Below are 19,086 nucleotides of genomic sequence, written 5' to 3'. Positions count from 1 at the left end.
GCACGCTCATCAATAAAGGCTCCTATTGAGTTCGTAACTATTCGGACATCCCCGAATTTAAAACGTGAGTAAAGCCGTTATAAATAATTACATAACAGCTATGATTCACGAAATATAATTTTATTTATTTTTCCGTAGATAATCAAAACGCAGATAAAAGTTCGCGCTAAAAAAAAATCACGCGAAGAATATGAATATTTGCAGTGCGTATTAATACTTATTATGTGCAAGAAACAAATTTGGAATTGCTTTTCTTTTTAAATTATTTTTTGTCAATTTTATAAAGAATAATAAAAAAGAATAAAATAAATTCTTTAGGTCCATAGACAAAGAAGCGTAAAATGTAGTAAACTAGTATCTACGTAAATAACGTGACTATTCATCATTTATTTTTTATTGTATCCACATTGCGAATTTTCTTTTTTTTTTTTATTAAATATTACATTTTATGCTTTTTATCATTGATGATAAAAGATGAATTGCTTTGTCTTTTGGCTCTCGTTTGCTTGGAAACCCTTTGTATTTACCTTTTTAGTGTGTTATCTTTTATTATTTTTAGCATTAAACTGATTATTGTTTGGGATAATTCTCTGTTAAAACTTTCGACTGAATTGACTAGAGAAAACTTGAACACTTCTGTTTGTATGTTTTTCATTTATTTTTATTTGTATGACTGTATAGCATTGTATAAGAATTCCTTTTCGGTGTATTGAAAACTGTACAGATTGTATTTGTATGGTTGAAAATGTTGGGACCAAGTTTCTTATAAGTATTAAAAAAATGTGCCTTATATTAATTGCTACATAATATTAAATTGAGAGAAATGATTGAAAATTTAAATACGTACATACAATTTTGTCTTATTATAAATTTGACATAAAGAAAACTAACAACTAAAGTCAGAAGTTGTCACACGAAAAAATAGATTAATTACAAATGCACGGCAAACATCTTGAAGAACAAACATAAAACCTACGCAATAGCGTTTACTTCGTACTTTTTATGGTACTAATGTCTAATATACAAATAAACAAATATCGATATTTCTATGGTATAAATGTTTTTTTTTCAAGTTATTTGCTAGTAGAAATGAATAAATATTCAAATTAAATGACACAGAGTAATTTTGATGATAAATATTAAAAACAATTGTAGATAAAAAGATCACTAAATAATATAGGCCAGCAAAAAAAAAATCAAGTCATTTGTAATCTTGTTCGATTTTCAAAGTCGTTCATTGTAAATTAATTTGAATGAAATTAGTATAAATGAATATTTAGATTCCTAGTGGATCCTTATTTCCTAATGGATATAATTGACATAAAATGGATTAAAATTAAAATTTTAATGCTATGTTATAAATAGGTATAATAAATAATTGTATGCCTATTAAATAATTAAACTGACTTTTTATTGTTAGATAATTGTAATCTGTTTCAACAGAACTTAATAAAAAGGTAAGGAATTACAAAATTTTTGTAAATTTATCACAAAAACACTGTTTAAATGAAATTAGTAACAAATAATAATAATCATTTAGCAAACATTGGGGTCGATTTTGAGGCGTCATTTCTTAACCTAATATTTTAATTATTTCGCGAAATTACTGTTTTATGGAACATCATAAACTGAAATTATAATAATTTTGACTTAAATCTGTTAGAATTTTAGCTCATATGAGTCTTTATTATAACTTATAATTATTAATATTATAACTTATAATTTTGATGTGATATCAAATTGAAATTTTAATTTTTGCGATACTTTTAGTTTAGAGAATCGGCGCTTCAGAATCGACCCCATTGTCACACTTACAAAGAAGGTTCATACAGAGTAATGTAACGTTTAGTATTGAAATATTCAATTAATCTATCCACTTTACATTAGTACTGGCTAATGGACATTAGCACATGTTTTGGTCGGGTCAATTATTTATTTATTCACATTAAGTTTCACTGAAACAGACTATATCTAATTCTCCAATTGGATTATTCTTACGTTTTCTCATTTTCGATTCTAAGTTGTCATTTTTCTAAACCTAATGTTTTAATTTGATAATTTTACGAAATTACTGCTTTGTGGACCATCAAAAACGAAATATATATTATTTTTTAATTAAATCTATTTAAAAATTATGTTATTGGTCCTTACGATAAAGAAGAGTTCTCTGTGGTTTTTTTTAAGACTGGTTTAGAAAACTGTCACCTCAGAATCGATACCATTGTATTAAATATGAGTAGTTAAGACATGAATACAATCAATATTGTTTATATTTAGTTAGTTCGTAATAAAATGGAGGTACCTAAAAATATAAATGTTTGACTAGTCTTATATAAGGTTCCGTTTTATTAATATTTTGACTATAATGCTAATAGTATTTAATCGTGCTTCGAGTAAATTAAAAGAGAAAAAATATGTAACTAGTAAAAAGGTATAATCACATATAAGTGCTTAACGTTTTAGGAGTGTTGGAATGTGATGAGAATGAATGAAAATAATTTATAACAAGTCAGTATATTTGAATTACTTTGTTAAGTATTAAAAGGATTCATAATAATAAAAAAAAAAAAACATGATAACATGTGTAAAAAAACTTCGAAATTGTAAACAAAGATGAACGTTTGTGAATCAAATTGTATGATATATTGGTACCACGATACGAAGGCTGAAACTGATTTTCTTGTACACTCAAAAATAAGCAGATTAATGTGCATTATCCATTTATTTGTGTGTTAGGAATAGAGTAAGAGTAGAAGACAGAACGACATTGTACTCTTTTCTTTCCCTTTTTATCAAAATAATGTGTGTTCAGTGTATAAAATTAATTTTATTACATATTATGTCCACATACATAAAAGTGATATACTTATGTGTTATAGTAAAAATATTAATACTTATCAAGAAAATAAATAATTTATTTTTAATCTGTATTTTCATTTATTTTAATTAAGGTGAACGCACACGTAAGGGAACTTAATGGTCGAGGGATGGGCAGCATTATCCCTATTAAACCATCACTAAAGCCTAACTGCGGTTGCCAATTCGCCTGCCAATTATGGCAACTACTGGCAAAACTCCCCTTTATGGCAGAAAGCTATGTCCAGCAGTGAACTGTAAACGATTGATATGATAATGATGAACGCACGTCTATACCCATAAGCACCGAAAATATTTCAACTTAATTTTAGAATTCAGTGTATAAAATTCTGTGGAACTCACACTCTTATTTGAATTGAATTCTACCAAACAGCGGAAGAATTGAGAGAGTATGCAAATCTCAGACAAATTCGCATGAGTTTATTAAATTTATTATAGACCACAGAGCCAGTAATCACGCATGGACATTACATCCATGTAGTTATACCCTAAGGCTAGCTAACACTGATTTTTAACCCCTAAATATGGCGTAGCTTTGAAAATAAATATATATAAGTTTAGGTGCAAAACCTATTTGACAAGAAGTATATAATTGAAATACGAGGCAAAGAAATAAATTTTGTCTAAATGTATGTAAGTAGTTGTAATTTCTTGTGCAAAACTCAGAAATCCGTTTTATCTGATAATCCATTTTTAAAAAAATATAGCAACTTTTTTTTATTTAATTTTTTTTTATAAATTGCTATTTAATTAAATGAGTTTGGTAATATATAAGTTTGTGGTATGATGATTGTTTTGGTACTATTAACAGGGATTTACTAGTTCAGAAACTTTTCAAAAATTATTTTTTTACGGTACTTATGTAGCATGTACTTTAACTAGGTTTTTCTTTATGTTCAGTTATGATTTTTTAACCCAAGCAAAGAGTTAAACAAGTATATCTGCCATCTAGTTACCTTTTTATCAGGAGAGACTTGGTACAAAATTTCTGTTACCACGTTTCTGTTCTACCGTGAAGTAGCAATGTTTACATGCCTGTTTTGGTTTGAAGTGTGAAATGTGGCAATAAACTTACAAGATACGGAGCCATAGCAACATTCTTCTGAAATTAGTTATGATGGGTTTTTTTTTTTTGATGGGTGAAAATGGTATGGTAACCCCGCCTGCGCTAATGAGATACGCTGGCGGAGCGCCAGTGAAGGGTGATAGATGAGAATGAAAACAGGCCAGTTAGACCATCATGATGAATTTATCAAGAATTAATCTTGATAGTTTCCAGGGGAAACCGCGAGGAGGTCGACCTGAGTTATGATAGGTTAACTGACCTGCTTTCATTCATACTTATTGTTTCACTGGTGCCCCGTTAGCGTATACTAGTAATGCAGACGGAATTACCATCCCCTTTTGACCCATTAAAAAAACTTGTTGCCCGTTAGCATATACTAATAGCTTGAAACTACGTTGATTATTGTAGGCATCACAGTATATTTTGTGAGATTCATGATATGTCTTTAAGCTACGATTACTACTCTCCATTAGGGGAACTGTAAGTTTAAGTATTAAATCCTAAATAGTAAAAAAAGAACAATTAGGAAGCAGTTTCGTAATAATTTTCTTTAGAATTAATAATTATCAGGTTAAATTCAAGTTTCTCAATCTATGCAAATAGCATAGATTAAAAAACTTGTGATCATAAAATAAGTAGTCTGTTATGACATTCATCTCATGTCAGACAGTCATAAACAGTCAGTCATTAGTATAGATTCCAGACAAATTATCTTTTTGAAGACTAGGCAGCATGGTCTCCGACCTTAGCCTGTTCCAAACGGAACAAACGTACTAAAAAAAAAAAAAAAAAATCATAAACAGTCAGTCATTAGTATAGATATTTACTTTCTACTTAATTTTAAATAAATACTAAATAAAAAATCATTTAGAACAAAATGTGAAAACTCATATATTTCTTGTAATATAATCAAACAGGAAAATAAAATGGCTAATGACAATAAAACAGAGATTTGCCGTGTGTGTTTAAAGACTGATCTAGTGAAAGAAAATAAATTCTTGTCACTGTTTGAAAAGTTGAAAGATGCTACGATCTCTGAAAATATTAATACCATAGCAGATGTATCAATAACACACGGGGACCGTCTGCCTACAAAAATATGTCCGGAGTGTCTTTTAGAATTGGAAACCGCCCTAAATTTCAAACACAAGTGTGAGACTTCCAACAACATACTTCGAAACACATCATTCGACAAATTCACAGACTTTCTTTTAGAAGAATATAATGTGAATCACGTTAAGAAAGAAGAAAGTGAATTGGTTCAAAAAGAGTCCGATAATGATTTTTATTTAAATATAAATGATTATCTTGACACCAATACGGAAGATGAATCAATCGGAGATGATTTACCAGACCAATGCCCAGTAAGGAAAAGTAGGGCTATCGATCTCAAAGTAGTATGTAATGAGTGTGGTGATTCCTTTAAAAGTAAATGCAAGTTACGTGTTCACTGGAAAAAGGTGCATCTCCCACAAATTTTGCTCTGTCCTGTATGTAAAAGAACTTTTAAGACATATAAAGCATTCAATAGACATCAAAAGATTAGAGTTAAAACTTGTTTATCAACAGATAATATGAGGGTAGAGGGGATTGGCAAATCCAGAATATTCCATTGTAAATGTTGCGATTACAGTTCTCGCCGTGTTAAAGATATGCAATCACATATAGTGACACACAATGGTGAACGGCCATTTCCCTGCTCATTATGTGACAGAACGTTTACACAACAAAGCTCGGTACAGGCTCACCAAGAATCCGCACACCAAATATATTTTATAGAGACTACTTGTGAAATCTGTGGTAAATTCATCAGGGGACGCAATGCTGTATACAAGCATATGAGAAGGCACAAAGATGAAGGTTACCAATGTGATATCTGTAAAAAAATTTTGAAAACAAAATGTACACTGAGGTCTCATTTAGTTAGGCACACTGGGGTAAAATCATACACTTGTGAAAAGTGTGCATCCACCTTCTTCACTATAGCTGAACTCGGTAATCACAAACGATTCACTCATAACAAGGACAGATTTCTTTACAAGTGTGACATTTGTGAATATAAGAGTACTAGAAGTGAGGTCCTGAGGAGACATAAATCCAAACATACACTTGTGAATGTATCATGCACACTTTGTGGGAAATTTTTTGCAGATGCACAAAAATTATCTCTTCACCAGAAAAGGCATTATGCAGAGAGGAAATATTCATGTCCACATTGCAATACGAAGTTTCTGAGAAAAGACTATTTGCAACGACATTTGCGTTCTAAGCATATGTGCGCATTGGTATCAACAAAACCTCAACCTTTTAAAGAGGAAAATCTATCGTCTACTGTTTGTGAACCAATCATTGAAATATCCACATCAAGCATAATTTAACAATAAATACAATTTTAAAACTATTTATTACTTTAGTTAATGAAGCAGTATAAAGGAATTTTGTTTATTGTACACCCCAAAAGTGAATTCAATATTGTTAGGAGATGTGTTCCTTCATTTAGATCGATTCTAAGGTGCCATTTCTATAAACATATCTCTTAATGTTATATTTTAATTTGTTAAATACAATTGTATTCAGAATAAAGCCTATGTTAAGTGCAATAATTGATTGGATCCCTTTGCAATTTTGTTAACTAGTCATAGGTTAATAATTTCTACTTCTGATGTTAATTTTTTAAATTATATTCTTCACGAATTTATCTAAACTATAAAGTAAATGTAAATAAATTATAAAATATAAAGATTAAACTAAATTTGACATCATTTTAAATTTCCTTTCCATTTTTATTTTAGTTTGCTTTTTTAGTTTATATCATATATTACCTGAGGGAGACTGTACAAAACTCATCCACTTAGGCACCTCTGTCCCATTTGTGTTTCTACTGCAAAGCAATTGTGTTTGCATAACTGTGTTTTGGTTTGAAGGCTTGGATATAGTGGCAATGAATTTACAGGGTACAGAGTTACAACAGTCCTCAGATACAGAGTTACAACAGTCCTACACATGGGGGTATTGTGGGCGAAACAGTACACTCCGTTATGTCCATGGTACAGTTCATATCTATAGGTGACGGTTACCATTTTCTATCAGGTGGGCCGAGAGACAACGGCGGGAAAAAAGCTGTTTTCCAAAAAAATATTGTAACAAAATATTTTTTTTACTTCGATAATTTATTCAGGTTACACCTGTCTTTGTTCCATATTAGTTTTGTAATATTTACAGTAGTTTTTTTGTAAAGCAAAATCCAAATTTATATATACACAACATATAGCACAATGAGGGTGTAAGCATACTGTCTACCTGATGGCAAGCAAACAGTCGTCGCAGTGTATAAAGCCTATAAACGTACTTCCTGTGTTTTTTTTTTATTGGTTTAACATTGAATGGTAATTCTGCCTGTGCTGTCGATATACATCAACGGAGCACCAGTGATGGCTGATAGATCGAGAATTAACCACAAAGGTTTCCAAGAGGAACCGCGTGGAGATCGACATGACAAGGTGTATTGCTAGTTATGAGGTTGTTAGACCCCATTACCAATAAATCCCTTTCACCCCTTACTGGTTCTCTTTGTGATCTGCCTTCATTTTTATACTTTCATTTTCCACTGGTGTCGCGCTATTGTTATACCGTTAGTATAGGCGGTGGCACCATTCCATTTCTACCCATTAAAAAAACTGATGGAACTTTTCTAAATGTTAAAGACTGTACTCTTTTTGTTTTCGCACTTGGCCAAATCCAATAGTCAGGACGATACTCCTAGATACGAAAGTTGTTTAAGTACCTACCAAAAAAGATACATACTTATTTGCTGACCGATCTTCAGAGGGCGTTCGCTTCAGGAGGAGGAAATCTTTACAACAACAGGGGCTTCTCTTTGCCCGCCAGATGATGTGTGGGCGGGCGAGGTAGGGACCTCGGGGCGTACCCCATTACCCCAGCTTCTACTCTGGAGGCGATGACCTCCGGGTCACTGGGTTTTTTTTTTTTTAATTGATGATAATGGAATGGTAACCCCACCCGCGCTATCGGTGTACACCGACGGGGCACCAGTGAAAAGTGATAGGTGAGGAGATGAAGCAGGCCAGTTAGCCCATCGTGACGAATTCAACAAGAATTGTTCACGATGGTTTCCAGGGGGAACCACGTGGGGGTCGACCTGATAGGGCATATTGCTAGCAATGGGGCTGTCAAACTCCATTACTAACAATCCCTTTCCCCCCTACGGGTCACTGGGTTTGCAGCCGGCATACAATGTTGGTCTGTGTCATCATCATCATAGGTCTTCTCATTAGTCCGCTTGTTTTGTAGGCGGGTGAGGTAGGGGCCTCGGGGTAAACCCCTCTACCCTGGCTTCAACTCCGGAGGCAACGGAGTTGAATACAAATACAACATCGATAAATATCCAGCAGAGGCGCTTTAAATGGTAGCAATAATAGCAAGCATGGACGAGGTATTTTTTGTCGAGATAGTAACAAATAGCAAGATAGAAGCTGCACGGTATTTTTTCGTAACAACGATAGATGGCGCTGTCAAATTTCTGTTACATTTTAGAACACGATATTAAAAGGTTTTGCTATGTAATGACTACCCCAGACTCAGATCGAAAGTTTATCGCTTCTCGGCCTTTTGGCTAAGATCAAAGTGTAGTATCTGTTCTTATCAGCTTAATATCTGGAAGTTCCCTCACTGAGGGACCAGTATATTAAACTGATTTTTGTAAACCGACGGGATGTTCGGGGCTCGCTCCACTCCCGTCACGGGTCGGCCCGGCATTGCAGTGCCGCCGGGATTGGCCCACATAATTCATGAAAACCCATATTAAAATGCGATATTTGTCCATTCCCGGAGCGCAATTGCGTTCCCATTTGATGTTTTTTAATCGATTTATGTTCGCGAAATTTTGGAGAAGTCTAAATATAGGTTTGGAGAAATTTTGCAAATTTTTTTGTTCTTCACTTTTCTGTTACATGGAAAAACGTTTGCCGCCTTTGTGATATAAAAAAAAAATAAACAGCAAAACGTAGAAGAAAGAGATACAACTTTGTAATAGAGTAAAATTTCTGGAAATTATATATATCTATTAGAAAAAAAAAAATTAAAAATCAAAATACGTATCTATCTAGTAAATCGTAGTATTCTTGTGATTGTTTGTATTTATAATAAGTTTACTGTTGTAATCTTTTGGAGGAAACAATAAAGAGTATCTATCTATCTATAATCCTGATGAGTGACCACACTTATGAGAAAGTAGTTTTTAAATGTTTTTATTATATTTTAGTGCATATTAATTGGACAACTTAACGTGTGCATTATCGTACTTACATATTTAACTATTCACTTTAAAATTTAAACCGCTCACGGATCATTTGGTACATTACTGTAGGTAAATGTTTCCGTTTTATTTAGATTCCTGTTTCCTGTTCTTTGTAACAGTCGATACATATTTTATTCAACTTTATTGACTGTACTACAGACTCTGTAATAGTAATATAAGCGCAAACAATTGTTGCATGAAATACATAACGATAGTCACTCTGTGTTTATGGCTAAATTAAAATGTTGATGTACCTCGCCATTGCATTATAAAGTAAAATAATTACATTACAATTTCCATTAATTATATTATTCATATTGTTAATATTTTTACTTATTTAATGACATTTAATAATTTAATTCTATTTTAATATTTGTCAAACACAAGGCAAGCTGTGGTTGCCTATAAATGTAAGAACAGTTAGATTTAATCTACCAGTGTATTGTACTGAAATGTTTAGCTGTATCTTATGTTGGTAATCCTATAAATAAATAAATAAATAAATGGTCTCAAATCATGAAAGCGAATTTTTTAAACAAACTTTATATACTTTTTAATAATTGAGTATAGTTTATTGGAGTTATTTTTTTTAAGATGATAATGGAATGAGAATAACAGATTTTGTCCTAACGATAAGACCGCCTTTTATACCTTTATGTATATTTTTTTATCTGTACTTTATATTACTGTATTTCACTTGAATTTTCTAATTGTCCTTCTATATTTTTATGTTTTTAGTGCAATAAAGAATTAAATAAATAAATGGTAACCCCGCTTGCGTTATCGGTATACACTGGCGGGGCATCAGTATAGGATGACAGGTAAGGTTGAAAGAGGTCTGTTAGCCAATAGTGATGAATTCATAAAGGAATTAACCAAGGTGGTTTTCAGAGGTAACCGCGTGGAGGTCGACCTGATAGGATATATTACTATAATGGGGTTATTGAAATCTCATTATTAATAATTCCTTTCTCCGAAGTGTGTTATTTGTCATTGGATTTACGCTTCGTGAGTAAAATGAAGTCCGTGCATTTCTATCTAATTACAGGAGAGGAACAGAAATTTTGGGCAAACTAGTTCAAAGGCACAAGTTAATTGGTCCAGAACAAAGCACCGAGTTCCTGTAGTTTGTACCTACACTACCTACATATATTGCATAAAGTTGATCCTCAGTTGATCCTGCAATAACTCTGAGGAAACTACAGTGGCAAGCAGCAATCAACTGCAAAAGCAACTTTGTGTACACGTATTTCAAGCTTTAAGCATTGTACATTATACTAGATTTTACCCGCGACTTCATCCGCGTAACCGGTATATGTTTTTTGATAAGTGAAAATGGAATGGTAGCCCCGCCTGCGCTAACGGGATACGCTGGCGGAGCACTAGTGAAGGGTGATAGATGAGAATGAAAACAGGCAGGTCAGTTAGCCCATCATGATGAATTCATCAGGAATCAACCATGATAGTTTCCAGGGAGAACCACGAGGAGGTCGACCTGGTTGGGTATATTGCTAGCAATGGGATTCTTAGTCTCCGTTACTAACAATCTCTTTCCACCGACCGAGATAAGAAGAACCTCGTATTCTTTTCTATCTCACCTATTACGTATATACCAAATTTCAGAAGGGGCCTGGGATTGTTAGTAATGGGGTCTAACTGCCCCATTGCTAACAATATACTGTGTCAGGTCGACCTCCTCGCGGTTCCCTCTGGAAAACATCGTACATAACCTATATACTCGTATATATATATATATATATATATATATATATATATATATATATATATATATATATATATATATATATATATATATATATATATATATATATATATATATATATATATATATATATACATATAGCTATATATAGCTCATGTCTATAGGCGACGGTTGTTACAGCCTTTAGCTTGTTTGCTATTCACAGTTGCATAAAAAAAAAAATGTAGGGGATAAGCGTATGTTGATGTCGACCTGTCTCTTTTCGATATTTTATGGCGAATTGGTGACGTGCTGAAGAAGGGTTAAAAACACACGTGACCGACGAGCTAATACATAAATCGATGCATAACAATAAGAGAGAAAAAGGCTTTTTCAAAGGACTATTTTGTATTCTAGGCAGGAGTCACGTAGTGTTTGCATGTGTTATATCTTGTTGTATTTATTTATTTATTTATTAGCTGACTCCGCGAACTTCGTACCGCCGTAACAGTCGATTTTTTAATTTTTTTCGTTTTTTAATACTTATTCTGCTATTCGGGACGCCGGATCAGTTAGTAATGAGATAATTAATTGAAACTAGACTTGTAATTTGGTAAATTATGAATAAATTCTCTGTATCTATATTTAGATAGATAGATAAACACTTTATTTAAGCCATTTATGACACACGTAAATTAACAAATGAGTTTATACAATCAAATTATTTACACCTTTTTAAATATAAAACAAAAGATGTAATATGGAAATATGTTTTCACCAAGTGTGTCGCAGTGACCCAAATAGGCTACAGCTCAGTGATAGTTTTGCTTAAAAGCAAAGCACTGATTTTCAGCTACAGCCTGATGTTAGGCTACACGGACGCGTACAACAAACCCAGAGTGTAGGGGGAAAAGGGATTGTTAGTAATGGAGACTGAGAATCCCATTGCTAGCAATATACCCAACCAGGTCGACCTCCTCGCGGTTCCCCCTGGAAACTATCATGGTTAATTCCTGATGAATTCATCATGATGGGCTAACTGGCCTGTTTTCATTCTCATCTATCACCCTTCACTGGTGCTCCGCCTGCGTATCGCGTTAGCGCAGGCGAGGTTACCATACCATTTTCACCCATAAAAAAAACCCAGAGTGTAACCCGTGTAGTCAAATTAACAGCCAACGGTAAAATTGCATTATATAGATACATACTTACATAAATGATGCATAAATAATATATTTCATTAATTAATTAAACATATTGTATAAATATTAATTCACCACAATAATTATTATGTTAAAAGCAGTCGCTACTAGGCGACCAGTCCAAGTTTTTGCTTATTTAATAAATGCTACTTTGCTATTTGTAAATGGATCTTGGGCCTTTAATACTAATTTTATTAACATTATTATGTTATTTTAATATGTAAGTGTTAATTTAATTATTTATTCGCTTTTTTTTATACAACTTAGAATAGCAAACAAGCTGACGGTCCACCTGATGGAAAGTGGTAACCGTCGCCTATAGACATGAGCGGTACCACGGACATAACAGAATATACTGTTTCGCCCATGATACCCCCCATGCGTAGCCATTCTTGAGGACTTAGGTGTTATTCCTCCGTACCCAGTAAATTCACGCCATATCCCACCCTTCAAATCGAAACACAGCCATGCAAACACAACTGCTTCACGGTTGAAACACGAATGGGACAGAGGTACCCAAGCAATCGACTTATGTACAAAGTCTCCCTCTTGTAAGGTCTCGCTTCATTATATTCATTCATATTTTAACAATAGTAATACATACATACATACAAAGTAACCGACATAACCTGAAGGATAAGGAAGCTGAACTGGCAACAAGCTGGTCACATAGCGAAGGAGAACTGACAACCGATGGGGAAGAAAGGTTCTTGAGTGGCGACCCCGTACGTGCAAACGCAGTGTAGGACGATCTCCTACTAGATGGAGTGACGACCTGAGCATTGCAAGGAATCAGTAGATGCAGATGATTTAGGATGGCAGTCTATTAGGGTAGAGGGGAAAGGAATTGTTAGCAATGGAGTTTGACATTGACCTTAATATTAGGTAGTCCGCATTATTAATAATTCCTTTGTTAGTAACGCGGACAGCCATTCTCCGTCCACTGCTTTTGTTTTTTTTAATGGGTGATAATGGAATGGTTACCCCGCCTGTGCTATCGGTATACGCTGACGGGGCAGCAGTGAGCGATGATAGGTGACGATGAAAGCAGGTCAGTTAGCCCATCTTGACGAATTCCACTAGAATTAATCATGACGGTTTCCAGGGGGAACTGCGTGGAGGTCGACCTGACAGGGTGTATTGCTAGCAATGGGTCATTTAGACCCCATTACTAAAAATCCCTTTTCCCCCAATATGCACTATTAGGAAAAAAATTCCTCGGCCATTATTTGCCTTTATTGCCTCTTACGACACCTATGAGAAAGAAAGGGATCCATTCTATGCCGGGCACGGCAATAAATTGCTTTAATATACAAAAATGGTTATGCGGTTTACCACACAAATAAACAAATAACAATAATAAAATAACTAATGAATGCTCTAAATAGACAAAAAAGGTATTTAAATGGATTAAAAAGCAGTACTTAACGATGACTTTTATGTATACACCACTTCCATTTTGCAACTTTATCAATATTTTTATTATTTCTCAGACCGGTTTCCCGCGGTAGCACTGCACACTGTTGCTTGCGTCATAGACTATACAGTGTATGGAGAGGACAAACGGCGAATTGACACATAGGTACATAGTGGCTACTGAAATTTTAAAATAACTATCGATGAATTGAAATATTCCGCTTTATCGCTTATGTGTATAAAAATGACACAAATATATATTAATTTTTTTGTTTCTTGACCCTTTATTTGTAAAAACTAAAATCTACAATCCTATTTTAACCATTACACTGTTTTGTCACTTTCGTTCAAATTAAGAATTTAGCTCAAAAGAAAGAGACAAAACAGTTTGATTTTTAAAAGAAATAAGTTCAAGAGTTCGATTTAAATGTTTCAAAACTATTTTGTAGCAAAATAATATTAACTGCATGAAATTATATAGTTAATAGATATTTTTTTTATTTTGAGTGATGCCATATGTGTGGACCATAGTTCAAATTTATATCTAGCATTAGCCATTTATAGTGTATCATTCCCATTTGCATTTATATTCCCAAAGAGGGTTGACGTCAGGCAGGTGGCTGGTCGTAAAATTAAAAACCAAATCTTTTTGTAATATGGATAAAATCATATTACGCCGACCCCAAATGATTGGGATAAGGGTAGGAAGATGATGATTAGCCATTTATAGTGTATATATTACACCTATGTTCGTATGTGTATGTTCGTTACACTATCAAAATGTATAACGATCTTCCAATCCGTAATCGAGTGTTATGACCAGGACTCAACTAATAAGCCTTTGTTTTTAAGACCCGTCAAATGTAAAAACAATTAATGCGTAACTAGTTCATGATTGATCCCACTCATGAATAGAACTGGATCTACTTGTAAAATTGAAATGTAATAAAAAATATATATACTTTAGAGGTGTTACCCCTCTTTTCTCACCTGTACGCCACACGCATAATCTTTGACGTAGCGGCGCCGTTCGCTAGACTCGCAACCAGCCGCACCGCCATTTTTGCTCCAGTCCAGTTATACCCGCGATCCGTAATGTACGTGTCAAGATGGCCGATACCGTAGTAACTATCGTGCTTAAAAATAATATGGACCCATTAAAAAGTCACTAGTTTTAATTGTAGAGTTCATAAAACAGTGTAATCTAAAAATACACCGGATTATAGTGTGGGAATACAACTAAGTTGTCAAAGAAAAAGTGTTTTCAACGTAGAATAAAAGTTTTAGTTCTCGTTTTAGTGTTGGAAATTGTGTATATTAATTAATTTGTTCTTTTTCGCAACCAATTGGATTCTGTTTGGAGTTATTGGTCTGGTTTTTAGAGACACTGCAGTTGGAGGCAGTTTCAAGATTATATGAGGTATGTACATATGAATTTATATTAATTAAATTCATGTACAACTTTTCTAACGGTATCTGATATATTAGTGAACTTATATATAAGTAGAGATGACAGATTTCGATGATTAGATTTTAAAATCACAAGATTTATGAATAAGAAATGTTTAGAAAGAAGTTTAGCTGTTTTCCCTTCTACTTAGTACTTAGTATCTGTATAGTACCTAGGTGTCTACATCTATCTATAAAGTCTATTTACTAATGAGTCAATGGTTAAATTATTTTTTGTGAGAATTTGATCATCGGTTTACGATTTCGTAGGTAATTATTAATCTAGACTGATTTTTACCTCTTTCTTCTATTTATTTACCTACCTACACTAAACAGACCAAAACAAAAATTTATCTTTCAGCTTAATTGTTTTAGTAGGAATTGTTAGTAATGGGGGGGGGGGGGGATCTAAAGACCCTATTGCTAGCAATACATCTTATCAGGTCAACCTCCATGTGGTTGCCCTTGGAAAGTATGGTGGTTAATTCTTGTTGAATTCGTGGAATGGGACAATTGACCTGTTTTTATCCTCACCTAAGTATGATCTCTCACTGTAAATATTCCGATAGTGTGTCTTTATTCCATTTTCACCCATTAAAAGAAAAAAATATAAATCGGAATATTTAGAGCTTATAATTCTGAAATCTTCATACCATTAATTGGCTCGACCGGGAATCAAACCCTTAACCTCATTTCTACAAAGCAACGTGCTTACCATTGCGCACACACTACACCCATATTGAATGAGCTGAGCTTGTATGAAAATGCAACTACATAGTTAGATTTGAAAATTCTTCACTATAAAGTACTCGTATTTAAATCTTTTATAATACCAGTCTATTTCGATGTTTCGTACAGAGGCATATTATAAAATAGTAGTACAACACTATGAATATTTATTTATTTTATTGTGACGACGCTTTTAGTTGGTTGCACAGATTTTTTTACACGTTTCAACAATATAAGGGTAGTGTGGACTCTTAAATAATGCAATTATTACTGGTTCTATGACCTTTGTAGACGTAACGTGATAAACTTACAGCCCTTACCATTGAAGAAAAAAAAAGAAAAACTTACAGTCCAAGGAAAGAAGAAAATATTTTTTTTTATAAATTCTTGATACTTCAGGGCTGCCACTGTAGCAATAAAAACTTTCATTACTTATTTTGTATTGTTGAGGCGTAACAATAAAGAGAGTAGAATCAAATAATAATAATCATCGTTTTTGTTCACCATCATCATTGGATTAACCTATTTACAGCACAGTTAAGAAAACATCCATTGCAATTTAGGAAATTAACATAATGCTAAATGCAAATACATAGTAGCTACATACCTGATTTTAAGAAAGCACCTATGTCTAATCTACCTGTGTGATACTCAGTTAATAGGTATTTTTTCTTCTTCTTCTTTTCATTTAAGAGTTTCCTCTTGTCGGTGCAACTAATTCATTCATCTTCTTCCAGCCAGTTCTATCCCAGGCCATATCCATGACGTCCCTATACAACATGACACCTAGTGTTTCTTTTATCTGTCCCATGTAGTTATGCCTCGGTCTTCCTCTTCCTCTTTTGCCTTCTATTTTTCTCTCTACTATGCTCTTAAAAAATCGTCATGTCGTATAAGGTGGCCCAGCATTTTGCCTCTTCTATTCTCTATTATTTTAATTAATGTTCTTTCTCGTTCACTCTTTTCAGGGCTTTCTCATTCGTTAGTTTTTCTTGCCAAAATGTAATTAGTAAATATATGCAAGAGACTTTCAATTTTCTCAAATATTTTCAACTAGATTAATAAACTAACGGCTTAAAAATTTAAATATATGTTTACTGAGAGGCATAATAAAGCCTAAATCTATCTCTATCCCACGTACTATACGTGTACACCAAATTTCATAGTGATTGTTTAAGCCTTTAAGGTGCTATAAGGTAACAAACAAACAAATTCACTTGCATATTTATAATATTACTAAGGATTAACTTGTCTATGCTTTTGATAGTCTACGAGCTAAAACTTACCTCTCATTTCTCTCGTATATCTTTTCTTTGGTATTGGTATTAAGGTTTGTGTAGGTTGACTTCCGATTTCGTAATTTTTAGTTCACTGTATATCAGTTACTTTTTAATAGCATCATGTATCTATACCTTATTAAAATTTTATATACAGCCTTTATCTTTAATATAAATAAAGCAAAGACCACACAACCCTAACAAACATTTTAATTCTATTCGAATTTTAAAATATTTGGAATATTAAATTTATTTGTTTGTGCAAAATCAGCCAGTGTTTTATTTTTTCTTAAGTGTAAATGTTATATGCACAAAAATGTACTGAGAAATATATTAGGCATTTAAATTTAAAACAGTTCTGTCCGAACTTAAGTATTATGTAGATAGATAATACGGGTGAAGAATACTTTAAAAGATATTTTATAAGAATTAAGTACGAGCAATAATAGGTAGCTATTAGTGACACTACGAGATTTAGGCCACGGATATTCGAATAATTATGTAATCAAATATTAATCGATAGTATCTATAGCCAGTCATAGTTTGTTTCATTGAACAATACTATAGAGATGTGCCGAGTCGGATTTACACGAGTGACTCGAATAACCATTCGGTACCCGGGTATTCAAGTACTCAATATGCAGAAATTGTATATACTCGAATAAATGTTTTTATCTGTTATCTATAACTAAACAAATCTACTTACTAATTCACTTAATCACAAAGCAATTTTGGCAGTAGGAGCATGCATTATGCTCTGAATAATACCCACATCAAATTTATTAATATTAAATGTTTTAAAAAATGCTTCACTTTCCTTTCGGTTCCTATCCTATTCCTACCGGTTAATATACATAATTCGTATATACTCGAATACAAGATTCAGGAACTTGTGATATTACGAATACTAGTCTATCGTATGCTTTTGTTATTTTTTTGGTTTCGATATTTACTGTCCACTGTAGAACAAAAGCCTCCCCCTTGGGGCGTTTTGCCAGTAGTTGTTACGCTTGGCAGGCGGATTGGCAACTGCAGTAAGGCTTTGAAGATGTTTTAAGAGGGACACTGCTGCTCAACCCTCGCCCTTCCTTAGTCGCCTCTTACGACACCCAAGGAAAAGGAAGGGGTGTCTTTTTCTATGCTGGGATCATACGGCAAAATTATATCTTTAAATACCAAAAGTAAAATTATCACATAAAACATTTATTTATCTTACTTAATTAAATAAGTTTTAATTGAAAAAGTTAAGAAAAAATCAATTGACAGAATATTCGAGTACACGTACGAGTTTGAGAACTCGTGTTAGGATTCGATTATTCTTTTACCGATTACCAAAATAGTCGAATGCCTAAAAAGGCCCATTCGGCACGTCACTACAATACTATCGATTATAAATGAACCTATTATACTTTTTTCGAACTATGTATAAATCGATATAATCGTAACCTTCAATAACGTTACATCGAATAATGGATTATTGTGACGATTATAATGAATTTTTTATTTATTCATGCTTTATAGCTACTCACAAAAAAAATATTTTCTTTCAGATTAAAAAAAAGAATGTTCTAAATCGATTTATAATTAACGGGTTTACGAGGTTTTATAATGGATGAAAATGGAATGGTAACCCCACCCGCGCTATCGGTATACGCTGGCGGGGCACCAGTGAAGGATGATAGATGATTATAAAGCAGGTTAGTTAGCGCATCATGACGAATTGAAGACTTTGTACAAAAGTGGATTGCTTGGGTACCTCTGTCCCATTCGTGTTTCTACCGTGAAGCAGTTGTGTTTGCATGGCTGTGTTTCGGTTTGAAGGGTGGGATATGGCGTGAATTTACAAGGTACAGAGGAATAACACATGAGTCCTCAGGAATGGCAACGCATGGGAGGTATCATGGGCGAAACAGTATGTGTGTGTACTGTTATGTCCATGGTACTGCTCATGTCTATAGGCTACGGCTACCACTTTCCATCAGGTGGGCCGTCAGCTTGTTTGCCATTCTAAGCCGTATAGAAAAAAAAAATTATCACGATGGTTTCCAGGG

General features: G+C 33.4%; 2 protein-coding genes and 1 non-coding gene across 3 annotated transcripts in view; all 3 read left to right on the top strand.

Moving 5' to 3' along the window:
- Positions 1 to 4,743: 4,743 nt before the first annotated feature.
- LOC113522656 (transcriptional repressor CTCFL-like) lies at positions 4,744 to 6,842 on the top strand. The gene has a single exon (XM_026908418.3). It carries the CDS (start codon positions 4,870 to 4,872, stop codon positions 6,319 to 6,321), a length of 1,452 nt encoding a protein of 483 aa, XP_026764219.2. The 5' UTR covers positions 4,744 to 4,869; the 3' UTR covers positions 6,322 to 6,842.
- A 1,714-nt stretch (positions 6,843 to 8,556) lies between these two features.
- On the top strand, positions 8,557 to 8,749 carry LOC128202243 (U2 spliceosomal RNA). The gene has a single exon (XR_008253671.1). It is a non-coding gene; the product is annotated as a U2 spliceosomal RNA (small nuclear RNA).
- Positions 8,750 to 14,668: 5,919 nt separating this feature from the next.
- Positions 14,669 to 19,086, top strand: part of LOC113522757 (uncharacterized) — a 216,739-nt gene continuing 212,321 nt past the window's right edge. The window contains exon 1 of the mRNA XM_026908565.3: positions 14,669 to 15,000. The gene's annotated coding sequence lies outside the window, so the exon portion shown is untranslated. The remainder of the gene's footprint in view (positions 15,001 to 19,086) is intronic.

This window comes from Galleria mellonella, unplaced genomic scaffold, assembly GCF_026898425.1.
Source record: "Galleria mellonella isolate WM207_F2 unplaced genomic scaffold, CSIRO_AGI_GalMel_v1 utg803, whole genome shotgun sequence".
NCBI classification, from domain to species: domain Eukaryota; kingdom Metazoa; phylum Arthropoda; class Insecta; order Lepidoptera; family Pyralidae; genus Galleria; species Galleria mellonella.
The sequence above is the reverse complement of the archived record's forward strand: the minus strand, read 5'-3'. Positions and strand labels throughout refer to the sequence as shown.